The 17,495-nt window shown below is 45.0% G+C and overlaps 2 protein-coding genes across 3 annotated transcripts; both read right to left on the bottom strand.

Moving 5' to 3' along the window:
* Window positions 1-401: 401 nt before the first annotated feature.
* ndufa6 (NADH:ubiquinone oxidoreductase subunit A6) lies at window positions 402-1,758 on the bottom strand. Its single transcript, XM_026324075.1, has 3 exons — window positions 1,600-1,758; window positions 842-957; window positions 402-630 (listed from the first exon to the last, which is right to left on the bottom strand). Exons 1-3 carry the CDS (start codon window positions 1,736-1,738, stop codon window positions 499-501), a joined length of 387 nt encoding a protein of 128 aa, XP_026179860.1. The 5' UTR covers window positions 1,739-1,758; the 3' UTR covers window positions 402-498.
* A 488-nt stretch (window positions 1,759-2,246) lies between these two features.
* On the bottom strand, window positions 2,247-16,333 carry triobpb (TRIO and F-actin binding protein b). Of its 2 annotated transcripts, XM_026324911.1 has the most exons (15): window positions 14,214-16,333; window positions 13,905-14,022; window positions 13,387-13,458; window positions 9,976-10,032; window positions 9,144-9,212; window positions 8,902-8,991; window positions 8,563-8,672; window positions 7,507-7,948; window positions 6,545-6,776; window positions 6,240-6,351; window positions 5,319-5,478; window positions 4,928-5,029; window positions 3,733-3,819; window positions 3,275-3,479; window positions 2,247-3,190 (listed from the first exon to the last, which is right to left on the bottom strand). In XM_026324911.1, exons 1-14 carry the CDS (start codon window positions 15,326-15,328, stop codon window positions 3,318-3,320), a joined length of 2,928 nt encoding a protein of 975 aa, XP_026180696.1. In that variant the 5' UTR covers window positions 15,329-16,333; the 3' UTR covers window positions 2,247-3,190; window positions 3,275-3,317. The 2 variants fall into 2 exon arrangements, with proteins under 2 accessions (XP_026180696.1, XP_026180697.1); XM_026324912.2 differs by lacking the exons at window positions 13,387-13,458; window positions 13,905-14,022; window positions 14,214-16,333 and adding an exon at window positions 12,205-12,730.
* Window positions 16,334-17,495: the final 1,162 nt, after the last annotated feature.

Raw genomic sequence — 17,495 nt, 5'->3', positions numbered from 1 at the left:
TTTCTTTCAATGAACCACTGATCAAAATATAACCAGAAGAGAAAAAGAAACAGTCTTTCTGAGAAGATTTGGGAACAGTTAAAAAAATATGCATTTCCTGTAGGTGCCGCCCTCGGTACATGTAAAACAACAAAAGTAGTTCTTCACTACTATTTTAAAGGAACAGGTCATGCAAAATCTAAATGAATCTTTTGTTATTATTAGCAACAGTGTTGTCCACTGGGTGTCAACACTGTTTTGGCCCCTCCTAATGAAAAACTGATGTGAATGTCTTCATTAAATATGAAAGAAAAAACTGTCGAGCACACTGTGGGTAAAGTGAGAACATGTTTTTGGCTGAACAGCCACTTTAGGATAAACACAATAAATGTTTCACTCCGAATAAAAGACGCAACTTTAGGTGTGTGAGAGTTAAGCGTGTATTTACAGAAAAGGGGAACATCTGTCACACTAGACACAAGCAAAGTGGGACTGGTGGCCAGCAGACAGCTACACAGTTCATGGGTCATGACCCCTGTAGAATCTAGACAGGAAGTCAGTGGGACGAGGTTCCTCAGTCTCGTGGAAATAGCGCAGTACATGGGTCTTCTGCTTCCAGACGTGGATCGTTTCCTGGAGTTCCATTTTCCCCTGAGGAATAAATAACATGCACAGAAACCCTTTTAGCAGGTCCAAGACTAACCAGCCTATTGTTGTTCTAATAACAACCAGCATTTATTCAACTTAGGTAGCAATTTAGATCCACCAGCACTTGTAAGAAACTAACTCGCCACATATTAGTTCAGTTATTGATTTAAAATGATTAGTGACTAAGTATAAATTATCGTGGGGCTGTGTTTACCTTGATGACCAGCATGTCGATCACACGGGGGTCGGTGACATGCTTGTTTCTGTCGAACATCTCCCTCACTTTGTCTCTTCCCTGACGTGTTGTGATGTCCAGCTGAAACGTTGAAACTGCAGAAAAACAAACAATAGAAAAGTCAGAGTTTCCATCACATCAACTTTTTTTTTTTTAAGGATAAGGCAGATGTGGTTCCATAACACATATTGCTGTACAACAGTGGAGGCTACGGCACAGAGGAAAAGTCTATCAGGCTTTGATTATATGAGAGACGAATAAATCAGTTGCTGGTTTGGGTTTTTACTTGTAGACACTGTTTTAACGGGACTGAGCTTCTGTCCTGTCAGCTCCATAGAAACAGCCTCAGTTTGTGCTTCTCTAGTTTACACACAGTATTAAAGTGGATTTAAAGGCTCACGGGTCAATATTGAAATAGTTTCAAACGTCTTCCTGTAAATAGAAATTTAGGCAAACGATGAAAACTGACAGGTATAAACTGCATCTGGAAGGACACAAATATTCTTCGTTCATTGTAAGCAAATCACAGTATTATTACTATTTTGTTTAAAGGTTACACACCTGCAGCCTCAAACGTTTTCTCTTTATTTCTTTAGTTTTTTCGATTAGAACCGACCGTGTTTTTGTTTTCGGACCGTCTATGTTGTTGCTATATGCTAGCAGCTAACGTTATCCGCACAGACGCGACCTTGACGCGGCTTTTTACGCCTTTAACCCGCCACAGCGGACTGACCCACCTGTGTTCGGGACCTCTCGATACCAGGCCCGGTACAGCTCCCGGACCCTGCGCTTAGCTTCGTCCAGATCTCGACTAAAAAGCGGCTTAACGACTTTAGCGGCACCAGCTGCCGTTCGGGTCGCCGCTGTGGACGCCATGACTGCTGCCGTTGAACCGCTTCCGGTTGTACTTCTTCGTTGGTTTAATTATGTTGAGAAACACAGACGCGCCACCTGGAGGGAAAGCTGCGTCAAGACAGGAGCGCGCCCGCTATAATAAGTTAAACCTATGACATGCAAACTTGGAAACACCAGGTGCTTTTGTTATGAACTGCATGACACACCAAGGTGTTCAATATTTAATTTGATTAAAACAGTTTATTCATGAGCCATTTCTCACAGAAATCCAACTGATATTGATGCAAAAACTTATTTCCAACATGGGCAGAATGATGGACAGAATATTAAAGAAGGTGCTCGTAACACATTACAACATACAGCATCTGCACATAGACCCGAGATAAAACTGTATTAGACAATTACATTTTATAGCAGTTTCTATAATGGTGAAACTGCTCTGCTTTAATTTTAAACAAATAATGTCCTTGTATGTAATGAACGAACATTTGCAGGTGTAGGTGTATTGATACGACGTACAGATCAAAAGTGTTTCGGTGGAACTTTTTTATTGGTTGCAAAAATGTGTATAACTTACAAAGATGATACAGGCTCGTCAGTATATTAAATATGAAAACACTTTTCAAAAGACAGGTAGATAAGTCATTTTATCACAAAACATACAGTCAATAAAAAAATTGGCTCATCAATGCAACACCTGTCATTTGTTGTGGTGACGGCACATAAATGCCAAAAATGAGAGCAGGAGAGACTGGAAACTTCCTGCTTTAAAATAAAGACATCTGACATTCATTCAACAGCTTTTACATGCATCTCCAAAGAAAGTTGAGCCTAAATTTGCCTCCATACAAGCAACTTCCCATTCACCCTGCCAGGAATTTGAAACTTTCACCAACATATCCTGCAAGGATCCCAGTATTTTTTCCAAAAAGTGTGCATTCACAAAAACAATAAAACATAAGCACCTGTATAAACTAATAAAAAAAAAAAAAAAAAAAAGATTCCAGCAAATGATATCTCTCATTGACGCTCTCATTTCTAAAGAAACGTGTGCCATTTTCAGAGTAAACATGACTGAAAAGCTGTACATCAGAAAACGCAGAGGACAGTAGCTCTTTGTAACCGTGCTGACCCCTGGCAGAAGACACGGACGTAAAGAAAAAACAAATACTATCTACAAGACCTGATAGAAAAAAGTCACTCAACAAATATTCCAGTTTTCAGACCAAACACGTACTCATACACACTTACACTCACAAAAGCAAAAGCTAAAAAAAAACAAAAAAAAACATGAAAAGTGCAGTTTTATATCATGTGTGGCCCAGTGTAACGAAACCAGCTAACAGCTACTCTATGCTGCTCATTGGCAGGATGATTGAAACTAAGGCACTCTGATTTGCTCACAGCCAGGACAACCGTCTCCTCTGCTTCTCTGGATCCCTCTTTGATTCAGTCACTATGGTGCAGACAGACCTGCAAGTCAACAGAAAGAATTTGTCAGATCCAGCAAATACAAGTTAGTGGACATCTCCGTTCCTGCGCTCCACCTGTCCACACCTGTCACCGTGTCAGCCACAGCTTCAGTACCAGCAACAGGCTCTCAGTGGTCCAGGCTGTTGCCCAGTTTTTGCCCCTCCTGCAGAGCAGCCATGGCCAGCCTCAGGTGCTCCTTTAGGCTCTGGATCTCTCGCTCGCTCCGGCCTTTGACCCCACTCAGCTCCTCCTGCACCTCTGTGTATCGCTCACAGGCCAGCCGTTTCTCCTGTGAGGCAAAAGCATCAACAGTTCTTCATTCTGCTACTGTCAAGTTTAACACTTTCTGATAAAAATATGCCCCGTTATTCAGTTTGTCCAGAAGAGTCCTGGAGGTTCCAGACTTCTTCCATTTCCTAAATGAGTTAAATGTACAACAGTGTGCAATAAGTGAAGGGGTCTGCAGCTACTTGTACATACACACAGCAGCACACAGGTCGCCTCAGGCTCAGTGAAACAAATAAAACCCACAGGATCAGTACCGTGTTGAGAAACTGCAGCTCATTCCTCAGACAGCTGATCTCCTTGTGTAAGTACTCTATCTCGTTTTCTTTCACCCTGAGAAGAACCTGAGAGGAAAACAACAACAACAACAACAACAACAGGGTGGTTTTCTTTTACTGCCAAAAATAAACACACAAAAAATAACACGACACAGAAAAATATCTTTCTGCCCTAAGGTCTTAGAATGACTACATCCAGTGGCTTTTCTCTGTCATTTAAGCAGCACATAACTCAGAGCTCTGGCCAGTTTCTCTTTATTGTGACATTCCCTTCATACTCTGAAAATTGCAACACTGAAGGAGAAATGAATGTGCTGCTACAGACGATGCCTGACAAGTCAGTGCTGTTTGCCCAAAGAGTAAAAAACTGAAACTAGACATGCTGCATAATCTAATCTACCAAACTTTAATTAGATAAACGGTAAAAGGTGAAATCGTGCAACTACCAGACTAACGAAATTGGTCGTGTCTTTTCTTTTATTCTTATAGAAGTTGTTGGGTGAGAAGAGAATTGAAGTGACTGTACAGAAATAGTTCTTAGATGACGTGCAGGCGTTCAGTGAACTGCTTTTTCCAGGGACTAGTCAGCTATTGGATTTGTCCAGTTAGTGCTGCTTTTAACTTAGATTCTTTTTTAGGATTGTAGGAGAACAAAAGCACCACGCCAGTCAGTCTGGACAAACTGGAGAAAAAGGCCAGTTCTGTGCTGGGCAGGGGGCTGGACCCTCTCAGAACTGTGGTGGAGCAGCAGATGTGGAGGAAGCAGCTTTCTATATTAAACAATAATAAACAGCCCCTCTACAATATATACTGACTAAACAGAGCAGCAGCTGCAGTGGGAGGCTCATCTCACTGAGCTGCAGAACAGAGAGGTTGAGGAGATCCTTTGTCCCCACAGCCATTAGACTGTTTAACTGTTGATATATGTTATATGTTATTGACTGAGTGACTTTATCTGTTTATTATATTTCATATTTTATTTTATAGTATAATTTCTATGTTAAAGTTGATATGAGAGCAGCAGGACAATCTGAATCTCCCCCATGGGGGATGAATACAGTATCTATTTGTCTATCCTGTAAAAACACACAATGAATGTTTGAAATGAACGCAGGGTTTCTCAATGTAAAGTGAAACAAATTCCAGACCCAGACCATCCTCATCGGTTCAATACCTCCAGTTCACAGTGCAGCCTGTCTTTGTTGTCGCCCGAGCCCTGATCTGTGACAGCAGATCGCCTGCGGCTGATCTCCTCCGTCAAACGGGCCTTTAGGTTCTGCAGAGGAAAATATTTGGGTTTAGTAGTTTTGAATGATGCCCACCGCTTGCCCTACATTTCCAGACAGTGATGACCAGTCTTTTAAACCATACTACAAACTCCAGAGTTGCATGAAAGATAATCTTTTTAGCACTGGGATAATGTGTGGCAAAGGACTGATGTCAGATCTGAATGTGTAACAGAGTAATGGTTCAGAAACCTTCAATCCTTCATTCGACTTAGTCATGACCTAAAGATAAAAACACTGTTTGCGTCACCTGCTCCCACCCTGCTACTGATAACTCACCTGGTTCTCCTTCTTCAGCTGCTCCATGTCTCTCTCTCTGCGGCTGATCTCCCTCTCTCTCTCGGCGTTGTTCTGCTCAGCTCGATTCAGCTCCAGACACTTCTGAGAGTAGCGCTCAGACAGTCCAGCCAGCTCTCTCTGCAACGACTGGGTTTCTGCCCTGCAGTTTTACAGACAACATGTAAACTCCTCAGCTGGACTGTTACATTACGGGCTTTCTCTTTACTGTCAGAGCAGCAAAAATACAGATGTGGAAATATGTCAGCGAAGTCTTCCTATTCAATTCTAGCTCCATTTTTTCTGCTCTGCACTTAATGTGAACTTCTAAAGTTATGACAAATATTATTATATAGTGTGTTTTGCATTTAATAACAGCACCACGCTGGGAAAAGTATGAGTGTTTTTTCATGAGGCAATCATTTCCTACTGTGGTTTACAACATCTTTACTGCTCATGACCCAATAACCACAAAAATAAGGAAGAGCACAGAGAAAACTGCAGAGTAGGCAACTCAGGTAAGCCCTAAAATGCAGGTTCCAGTAGCAGCCACTGAGGCCTTGTGACGCTCACAAAGAAAAACTAATCTCTGACCAAATTCTTTCACATTCCTGAAGTGCCCAACAGGAGCCAGTGGACGCTGCGACAATGCCCTTAGACAAGGCCGGACTTAGACGAGGAACTCTGGATCGTAAGAGTCTGAACATTTGACCTGCTATTTCACACAAAACCTCCTGTGGTCGACCAGTTTTCACTTTAAAGCCCAAGTGAACTCGGCCTGTACAGAGAGACTGGCTTCTTGATGGATCCTCTGTCGTGCTAACAGACATGAAGACTGGTTGAATGTGCAGCCAGTTTACTGTGCCCACAAGTATTTGTGGTGTACAGAGCCCGTCTCTACCACACTGATCCGAAGTTACTCACTGCTGTTGAGCTCGCAAACTCTGAGAGTCCAGCGCGCCGCTGTTCAGTCTCTTGACTCTCTCCACTTCTCTCTCCAGCTCCTCTTGGTGTTTTTTCTTCAAAGCTTCCATCACTGAAACACACAGAAAAACACTGTGCTGTCTGAAAAGCTTTTCACACATTTGACCACAGAGGAGGTTCATAAGAAAACCAGCCCAAGGAAGTGGTGAACTCTACCTGACCTTTGCCCCCAACCCAGTTCTTCCTGACCTTCTCACTGATCAGTCATTTAAAGGTCCAGTAAAACAACCCACGCTCTGACTGACCTCGTGCGGTGTCCTGGGTCTCCTCCAGCAGCAGCCTTTCCTTCTCGCTCTCCAGCTCCTTAATATGGCGCTCGTGCTGCCTCTGCAGCTCCTCCAGCGCGTGTCTGTGAGCGCGCTCCATGGATGCCAGGCTGCGGCTGCAGGGGGCCTCGGGGCCACAGCCGCCCTGCACTCCTCCCAAACCTCGCCCTCCCCCTCCCTCTTGTTGCAGTTGCTGCCTCAGTGACGCCACCTGAGAGAAGAAAGACAGAGGTAAAGCCCACTGAGCGACGGGGGCCGGGGACGGCGGCTGGTCAGCGTAACTTTAAATGTGATGCTGGGAGTCAGGTGGGTGCTGGCAGTGGAAGGTTCGGATTAGGACGAAATGAAAACAGAGCTCAGGAGAAAATGGTCAGTCCTCCCCACTGACTTATGAACCCTGATGATGCCGGTGTTCATTTGACTGCGACCTGGGACACTGTGGACCAGCTGGAGTTTAGAGTTGCTGGTGCAGTAAAAGTTCATATCGTTTAAACATCAGTCTTGTTCTCTGGTGACCTTTAAAAGCCCGTCCAATCAGATTCTAGATGAAGAGATTTAAACACAAAGGAAACATCGGGGTTTCTTTTCTTTTTTGATTGAAGTGTTCTCTTTGCTCAGCCTTCCACTGCAGCTCAGCCTGCGTATCATGTGTCTCTGTGCCAGAGTGAAAACACAAGATTTAAACTAAGATGCACAAACAGCACAACACACAGAGGCAGAACAAACAGGAGCTTCAGCAGCGTTTCCCATATCACTCAAATTTCAGCCTCATCAGTGTTTATTTTCAGTTTTCCACTGCACATGCCTTCAGATGGAAAACTCTGCTGAAATAGGGAAATAGTGTTAAAAAGCAGGAAAACAGGAAACTTCATCCAGACAGATGAAGGGTTAATTTGCATTTGAATTAATTTGCAAATTGGAAAATCAACTCCACGCACTACCTCCCTCTGCAGCGCCTCATTGGCTGACTGGCTGGAAGATCGTGCTCCCATTGGTGGTATAGATCTGTTCTCCTTTATTGTCATGCGCTCAATCTCAGCCCACTTCTTCTCTATTTCATCCTCCAAGTGCAGCCTCTGGTTCGATCCTCCACCAGTGGCCTTACTGGACAGCACAGCCTCCCACTGGCTGCTTGTGCTCCTCTCCTCCTGCCACTGGCTGTGCTCCCTCCCTTGCCCTTCTCCTGCTTCTCTCTGACTGGCTGGGAGGGGGCTGGTGGAGGCGGGAAGAGGTGACAATTCAACGCAGCCAAACGTTCGCTGGGCAAGTGGCGTGGAGGTCTGAGCTTCTGCTGGAACGTCGCTGTAACGTGATGATGGGCGACGGGATGAGAGCTGAAAACGTGAATGGGTGTTTTCTTTGTCGCTGCTGCTGTCGGGCAATCTGGGCAAGATTAGACAGATACATGAATTACAAATCAGGAAAACTGAAATAAAAACAATTTCTTCTTCTGCTGATCAGTGACGAACTCATCAGGATTGTTAAAGTAGCTAAATCAGCAGCACACAAAAGCTCCAGCATGAACAAGCAGAGCTGTGGGTGAGTCATTATGAAAACAGAGAAAAGTGCATACTGTCGGTAATTAATGAAACTTTGATTCATCTGCAACAGCCAAAGTACACAGCAGCTGAGACAGATGTGTGTCAGTAACAGTGTGACTGTGTTTAGTCGGGGCTGAGCTGCAGCTACGCCTCAGAGGAGCGATCCAAAAATGTACTGGCTGTGAGCAAGAACTTCGAAACTAACCAGGAAAGAATTCAACCTCTACAAACCGCTGCTTTTTAAGGCTGATAAAGAGGAAAAGTACCATCTTATCACTGCTTATATGAACTGAACAGCCTGAGAGGTCACATCTGTCTGAAACTATATTTCTGAATTTTAGCCTGAGAAAAATCTGACATGCATGAAATCTGTTACAAAGTGCAGTTTACCCTGCACTAAGATCATTTAGTATTTACATTTATATGTTTCTATTTAACAATTCAAATGGGAATTACTGTGTGAGGTCTGGAGAGCTGCTGGGCCGGACACACTTCTTTAAAACCTCGATCCAATTCCTCCTGATCCCGGCCGTCATGGCTGAGAGCGTGAACACAGCTTCCTGCGTCTGGAGAACGAAACAGGAAACAGGTTAAGGAGACAAAGCCGTGACAGGACTGGGATGAGATGGAAATGATAAAGACGACCTGAGAGAGAGGAAGGTGGAGGCGATACCCACAGAAACGTGAGCCGAGATAGCGGAATAACGAGGAGAAGTGGGAGCAGACGTGGTTGGGGAAGACAAAAAGGGATGAACATGAACCGTTACATACGCAGTGTACTGAAGGGAGGATTACCTGGATCTGAAAGCCATAGTTCTTCTCCACATTAAACTCAGACACCTTCATACAGGACTTCAGGTCAATCTCCCCATCCATGTCGTCTTTCTGCAGAGAAAACACAGCAACACTTTCACCACAGACACAGACCATGTTTCTTTCACACTTACAGAAACAAACTAAATATAGCTGTTAATCTTCTCACAATCACGTTTTGAATGAATTTCACTACTTATACACGGAAAAGAACAAAAAGATACCTCCTCTGCAGTCGAGTCTCTGTAGTACTTCAGTCCAGCATCAGTCAGAACAAACCAATGCTTCTTCCACTAAACACAAAAGATATCTATAAATACGGGACTAAAGTGAGATCAGCAGCTCTAACAGGACAGGTGTTATTTGCTAAAGCAGCTCCAGACGTTGTCGTGTGCAGCCAGCAGAGCAGACAGAACAGACACAGCAGAGCTCTAGCAGCATCACTGCTGGTCTGTCAACTAGATTTGGTAGTTTGAATAACTGTGTTATGATTTGGTTGTAAGGCGTATTCCACACTGCACCATAAATGAATAAAGTTGACTGAGGAAGTTGAAGAGATCAGAGCATGTAAACAGTGACGGCCGTTCTCAGCGTCTGGAGCTGGTTTTTGGAAAAAGATGGGCCTCCCATTGTTGGTGAGGAAGAACCATGTGAGCCAGGTCAGCGGTGTGGCTCCCTGCTGGGTTTTTAATAGTTTTTGGACAACAATGGAGGTCTACGGCAGACCGATAGGCTGAGCCAGGTTCTGGATTCACACACATTAAGCTGACGACACCACGAGTAACAAAAAAGAGGAAATCACTAGACCTGTAATAAAATCCACCCTATTTTTACGGTAAACCCGGTCTAAAAAAAAAATCAGGAAGCCCTTTGTACATCAGCAGAGTATGAAGTTAGAAGTGAGAAGCTCATTCACTCAAGCATATCAAACAGGAGACATGAAGCCACCAAGCTAATAGTGTGATACAGGACTAATCTGCCACTATCGCCTTACACACAGCCTTTCTCATTAGGAACAGGAGCAGAGGGAGCGCAGGATATGACCGAGGGTGTTACCTCTCCGCTGTCGTCCAGTTTCGACATCCATCCCTTTTTGAAGTTGAGGAGGTCGGGCTGCGAGGCAGAAGAACAGTGTCACCTTCAGTGTCTGACAAAAATGTTACAAAACTTGAAAGGAGAAACTCTGTTTGTCTGCGTGAATCAAAAGGTCATTATTCTGTAAAGCCCGTCATCACAATCAGGTCTTCAAGGGTTTAAGTGAACAGGAAACGGCAAGAAACAAACTAAAGACTAGGAACAAACAGAACAAAGAAGACTGCACCTCCATATGGAAGGGTGGTGCTTACTCCATAATCTCTACACAATTCATTGTCTTGTCAATGAAAACAATAGCTCCAGTGCTGCTGATGTATTTTTTCATGAAGGACATAAACGTCTTTCATTAACAGGTACATTGGAACAGGTGAGGGCAGGGTCTGTAAATGACTGAATATTATCTGCTATTTAACATGATGATCATAATCCACACTGACATCGTTCAACAAAGCTCTGGTTCATGTAATATCTCAGCAGGCTGCTTCTCCATTGCACTGCAAATGAAAAAGGGGCAACATTTGCAGAGAAAGTTGCATATGAGACGTGAAAATACACAGGAAACAAATGCGTCTGCAAATCATGAGGACAAAAAAAAATATCCGACAGCAGGCGGAGAGATCTGGAAACTGGAGCTGCACGTCAGCGCAGGGATGAAACTAAGGAATTCAGGAGCTAAAATAAAACGTGCTTTAGCTGCTCCACAGCGTTTCCAGGAACTGGCACTTTCTTTGCTTTTGACACAGTGACACAAAGACGAAAACACGAACTACCCACATTAAGATTAGGAAACATTCATTCCTGACGCTGCTTATCTGCCTGAATTTGTCATCTCGTCTCATCCCCCTTTGCTTTTTCTCTCTGTCACAACAGCTTGTTGTTTGCTCTGTTTTCTTTCTCCTTTCGTTTTGTTTGCGGTCTCATATACAGTTCTGTCATCTCTAAATACCCCTTTTTCTATTTACATACTCCCTTCCTGGCTTCACTTGTGCTCTTCTAAACCACAATAGCAGCCAGTTCTTCTATACAATGATCATTAATCTGACAAATGTAAAGGTCAGAAACAGAACAGATCAGGAAAAGGGAGAAGATTTGTGAGCAGTGTTATGTTCAGAAGATTCTTTCTGTAGTTTACAAGCTTTGTTTTCCATTTAAACAGCCTCTTATCATTAATAAATCATGTGTCAGTGGTTTAAGACACTCAAGACTTGGGATTGTTGGATATCTGCACTAAACACAAACATAATATGCACAAACTGTATTCCAAAGTAATGCTTGGGTCATATCTGCTTGTGCCTGGCAATGCAGAAAACAAAGCAGAGGATGACGGCAGCATTTTTTAAGATAAAAGGAGATTAAAAAGTGATAGTGCAAAGTGTTTTCTCTCCTCTTTTCCCAAATCTCTTTGTGCATATGAGAATTAGCTGCTGGAACAAGCCACGACCCCTCAAACCTCATCAGAAATTCATGTATTCTAGTCAACACAAGCCCATGAGCAGGGTCAGGGAGCGGCCACAGAAAAAGGGCAGGATCTGGTATGATGGGACAACGTTCGTCCTCGTCACGTGCTCTCAGATCCATGACCTTGCTTAGGAAAAGGGTCAGACGCTGGTGTTAGTCTGAGTCAGTACCCACTCTTCCCATCACTACAGCCCTGTCCTCAGGTCTGCTCTTTGTTTCTGTGTGTTTTCAATAAACCACCTTTCTGGACAATGTGAATTAAAAGTGATGATGATGCATAAATACACTGTGAACACACTAAACATGTGTCACAGCTGGCTGTCAGCTGTCAGTTTATGAGGAACATCTAGTTACCTCAAACCCAGTCGGTCCAATCCAACAGTCCTGGCATGAAGGTGATCAGACTGTTTCACAGCTGTTCACTCACCTGGATCATCAGTTCTGGCTGCTCTGCGTGATAGTAACAGGTGTTTCTATTATTTTGTCCCTGCCGTTTATATCAGTGAGGTTGGGTTAAATATGAGAAGCGGCTCAAAGTAGAGCCCACATTTACTGATACTGGTCTAATGCAGGTCTTCTGTGCTGGACTGACTGGGTTTGAACGCGGTGTACCTAATAAACTGACCACAGTGTGAAAGCTAAGTTGGTTTCTACACACCCTGACCAAACTCCATTTGAAAAACAATCAATTCAGGAGGAAGAGACTCTTTTTTCAGGTGCAACTCGACTTACCGTCATGATAACAGGATCCAGAGGGTAAAATGAAGACAAAAGAAAAGTACCGTCAACTCACGGAAATAAAACCCTTCCTGTATCCTAACCTCACAGCCCAGCAAACTTTAAAAGTCTCGGTGAAAAATTTTTTACTATCCCGTGTTTTGTCGCCGAGGACTGGCGTTAGCCCGCCATTCATAGCCGAGCTAATTTAGCTAATCCAGCGACCCGCCAACGTCCAGAGCTGAGTCTCTGTGCGGTGTTAATGGAAAAGTGGATCCACACGACTACACATGACTAAAACCCTTTAAAAGTTGTCTTTCCTCAACTTTCTGACAGGTCGTGAGAAGCTAACGTTGCCCTCGCTGCCCCGTCTGCCACTTCCTGGGCGGATCCGCGAAGATCGTTTTTCGAAAACAAGCCCGTACCTAACCGCACGGTGCTGGCCCTAAAACCGGTGTCTGACCACCCCCAGGAACTCAGAGGGACTAGGTGGGGTCCCCAGCCACACGAGTATTATTTTAGTCTCGATTAATCACACACAGAACTGCGTTTGCAACCTGAAAACGTATAAAACGTCTGTTCGGTATGAGGTATCACTCCTTCGCTCTTTCTGGAACCAAAACTTCTTGAAGGTTCACGACATGGAAAAGTTTTGTTATCGCCTACTTTCCAAACACATGGAACATTTTTATTTACTTGGTATATTTCCCTCATTGAATATCTCTGGGCTTGCAAACAAAGGTGCACCCTCCCTCCAAAAAGCCTCTCTTAGCAGCTATTGGTTTCAGTTCAGGAATTTCAACACATGCCCCAGCAGACCAGAACTGACAAAGCTCAGTCAGTCTTATGAAATCCCTTCAGGGTGTAGGTGAAGTCTGCAGACACACAGCAACCAGCTGTTAGAGGATGATTTTTAAAGGCTTACAGTGGAGATATGCAGCACATTAGGTTGCCAGGTGCAATAAACGCTATGGAGTAAGAGACAAACTGGCAACGTGTCCAGTAAACATATCACAGAAACACAGCTTGTATTAAAATAGACTAAACTGCAATAAACTCCCATTCACACATGTGCTGCAGGCTTATTATGATCAATACAAATATTATGGATATCAGAAAATGAAAACCATATAACTTCACTCCTCATATGACACATACACACACATTTACAGTTTGGAGACTGGCTGAAGCACTTACCTGCATTTGTTCTGATCTGTGGTGATTACCTTTCCAAGAACTGGCCTCATCTGCTGTGGGACTGCCAGACCTCTGCAGGGGAACAGCCTGTAGTTATTATGAAGATCACTGATGTCGACCGAACAAATATCGAAACCTCCAAAGTTTCACATCACAGACATTTTCTGGTGTATGGAATGTGAAAGCTGTGGTTAAGCATTAACCTGAAAACCTCAGGTCCACTGCAATGGATTATAGTTTACAGGAAGAAAAGGAGCTTTAATGTGTGCGCATACTCCTGCATGGATTTAATCTGCATTCTCCAGCACCACCTTCTATACGGCTGCTGATCTCAGTCTTCTGTCTCTGTGTTTTGAAAAGTCCTGCAGGGACCTTAGTTGGTGTATTAACGCTTTTACAAAATGTATTATTTTGCCAGGGTTTGTTATTTCAAGATGAGTCCAGTAAAACATGCAGTTGACAGCCACATCAGAGAAAAGACGTAAAAGATCTCACATTGCTAAATGTCTCCTTCCTACCTGCAGGGAGGTGGAGGAGTGAGCTCGAGATAGAAACCCACTGCCACCACAGTGCCGTTCTCTTTCAGTGTCCACCGTGTCTTCCCACTCTCTGTAGGGGTGTTTGCTCAGGGAGTGGCTGGAACATCACAAACAGTAAGTCACAAAACACAAAACTGATGAGCGTTTTAAAAACATCATCTAGATTAACTCCAGGAGCTTGTCATATACACCACTGAATGCCATAAATACACATGACAACCAAGGTAATGTTTAAATACTTTTTAAAGATTCCAACTTTATTTCTTTGCGGTGTAACGTAAGTCTGACCTGGCTGGTTTGAAGAGTTCCTGTCGCCGAGAGGACTGCTGGTTCACAGGTGGCCCCACAGAACCTGGACCCTCCCTCTGATGGATCATTTTGACTTTCGGCAGGTCAGCCATCATGGCGTACTCCTCCCTGTTCCGTCCTGTGGACCCCACCGACAGCTGGCCCGACCCCGAGGACTCCATGGAGCTCTGGGAGGAGGTGTGCTCCCGCATTTGAATGTGGGGTGAAGAAGGAGGGCTCCGCGTGCGAGGAGATGGGTTCCTGTCATTACGAGATGGGCTGTGATCATCAGGCACATGTCTACCAACCCCAGATCTGATGCTGCTTTTTGGGCTCCTGGGTACTTCCAATGTGGCAAAAGCTGTTCTGCTGCCGTTGGCGTTCTGCCTAGAGGGCGAAGCCGCACGAGATAACGAAGAGCTGCGGGAATAAGACAGTTCCCGCCAGGAGTGTGGCGACTGTTTGGAGTCAGATTTTGAGTCATTATAGGTGTTTTTTCTCTGAGAGGAACCACTGGAGTCTCCATTCGCTGCATTTCTGAGGACTGAGTAGCCCGGTGGGTCACGGTTGCTTCTTCCAGAGGGAGAAGAGTTGCGGCTGTTGTGATTCCTACTGCTACTCCCTGTTTTCCACTGTGAGCGCAGGTGAGGACCATCATAGCTTTTCCTTGAAGGCAACACGCTGTGACTGTCATGACTTCTGACCGAACTCTTTACTTCAGACCTGCGGAGCAGAGACGGAGAAGCCGGTTCATAGCTTCTCCTTGAAGGGGAAGAGTTACGACTGGGGCTGCTTAGTGAGCCACTGGTTTCTGTTTTCCTAAGTTGATAGCGACTAGAGGTTTCATAGCCTCTTCTTCCAGGGGAGGAACAACGGCTGTCATGACTTCTACTTCTAAAACCAGGGCCTGATTCAGTCTTACGGAGGATGGACTGTGTTGGTGTGTCATGGCCTCGTCTGGGTGGAGACTTGATGGTGCTTTCACGTTCGTTTTCTTCATCATCCGGTCCATTCCTTGCTGTTGAATTTCTCAGGACAGCCTGGCTTTCAATATCGTAGCCTTCTCTGATGGGGGATCCACAGCGACCGTAGTGACTACGTTCATTCAGAGACATAACTGACTCAGATTTACGAAGGGGGGATTGGCGCGATGAGCTGTAATTTCTCCTTGGTGGTGACGAACTGTGATTGTCACGCAGACCATCAGAATGTTTCCTGGATGGAGAGAAAGATTGAGTGTTGCGCCCTCCTCCCTGAGATGAAGTGCTGGTGATTTCAGGTTTGCGAAGAGGTGTTTGGCCCACAGGGTTATAGCCCCTCCGTGAGGGAGACGAGCTTCTGCTGTCACGACCCCGACCACTCACTGATCCGTTCCTTTCTGTTTTCTTCAACGCGCTCCTAAAATCAGAAATCGTGCTGGATTTGACTGAAGAAGTGAATGATTTGAAGTTTCTTGGCAGAGTTCCTGACTCAAGACGTCCGGCACGTGAGCTTTGTAGGGAGTTTCTGGATCCTAGTTCTGTCCCTTGAGACCTGCCTCCACCACTGAAGTTGAGGGAGGTGGTGGATTCACTGCGTCTGAATGATAAGTTTCCACGCGAGGGAGAAGAAGAGCGGGATTGCTGAGCTGAGCTCTGCCTTGAGGAATCAAAACGTCCTGATTGCTGATAGGAAGAGGTGTGAGAGGAAGGGTACCCTCGGCCAGGTGAGCCGCTGAAACCTTTACGGCCAGTTGAGGCGAGCGACTCTGCTATCTTAAAAGGAGTAGGACTCGGTGAGCGAGGTCCGACTTGCGCCTCAACCTCTACGGCAATATCATAGGGGTCAGGCGGAGGTATCTCCACAGGAAGGTCCTCATCTAGCTTCTCCGGTATCTGCCTTTCAGAGGCCACACCAAGAATTGGGTTTCTGAAGGGGATGCTGTCTTTGGGCTCGATGGTTCTCCTGCTGAAGATGGGATGTCCTCTCTCAAAATGGCGGTAGGGAGCAGATGGGCTGTTATCTCGAAGTGATCGTGCACCTGCTGCCCTCCCAAGGGAGAAGTAGCCACTTTCACGATGGTGTCTATCTTCATTTAACGCTGGTAAAAAACAGGAGAACAGAAATAGGAGACACACACGTCAAAGTTCAACCACCTCGACACAAAAAAAGATATATTGTGTTACTGATAATTGTTCTGGGACACTTCGGCTGGCGACATCAAACAGTATGACCAGGTAAAGACACCTTAGTGTAACTGGATATGGGTTGGTCAAGTGCACTAAGTCACAGGTTTACCGAAGGCTCAGTCTGCTGGGGCAGGATCCTACCAAGAACTACGTGTGCTCCACCTCACTACTCCCCTATTAACCTGAGTATATTTTTTAAACAGTTTCTACCAAGCAACAATAACAACAACCTGAGCGCCTGCTGAAGCCATCCCTGCCCTCAGATTCATCCATCCAGGCCCGAGGGTTGGGCCGGTGGGGTGGAGGGTCAAGCCTGGTCATGCCGAGTTCGGCTGAACGACGACGGATCGGCAGGTATTCGTCCTCTGCACTGACAGAGCTACTGAACTCTTGGTAGTCGCTCAGGTCTCGACAGCTGTGAGGACGAGGAGAACGGAGGAGAACGACGAGTGTAGAAGACAAAAGGTGACAGATTGAGACAAAAGAAGGACGTGATGACAAATGAAATCAGAGGTGAAAAGTCACTAAGCATATTCAGAGTTAACTTAACTATGATCACACTCTGCAGCACATTGCAGTGTTACAGCACCTGATAACACTTGAATCTAACGGACTAAACCTCTAACATTAGACATTGAAGTCTACAGTGAAACTCTGTTAATGACTTATCACCTTCCAGTATCCTTACCTGTCTGTGCTGTCGTCGTAGATGTACAGCTCACAGTCTGGGCTCAGGATACACAAGGAGCTGTCCCCATAACCCAGACGTCCTGCACTGACATCACAGCAGCTGCTCCCCACGGACAGACCGTCAGAATCGTCCTGATAGGATGACAAGGTAAGAAACAGGCCAATCACAACATCGCAGCAAATCCCATCAGTTCCAAATCAGATGCTCCTGTTAATGACTTCACCTTCACTTACAATACACTGTACATCTGTCTCTGGCTCCTGGGATGGAGGGTTAGCTGACTAGTGTCTGTCCCCTGTCTCCTCTCTGACACACACTCACATGTTCAGGCTTCGATTAGGGTTACACCTCTGTAACCCGACCTGACTCGTGGTTTTCCTCATTAATATTTCATCACATTCGTTTTCTTGCATAAAACCTTCT

This window comes from Mastacembelus armatus, chromosome 8, assembly GCF_900324485.2.
Source record: "Mastacembelus armatus chromosome 8, fMasArm1.2, whole genome shotgun sequence".
NCBI classification, from domain to species: domain Eukaryota; kingdom Metazoa; phylum Chordata; class Actinopteri; order Synbranchiformes; family Mastacembelidae; genus Mastacembelus; species Mastacembelus armatus.
The sequence above is the reverse complement of the archived record's forward strand: the minus strand, read 5'-3'. Positions and strand labels throughout refer to the sequence as shown.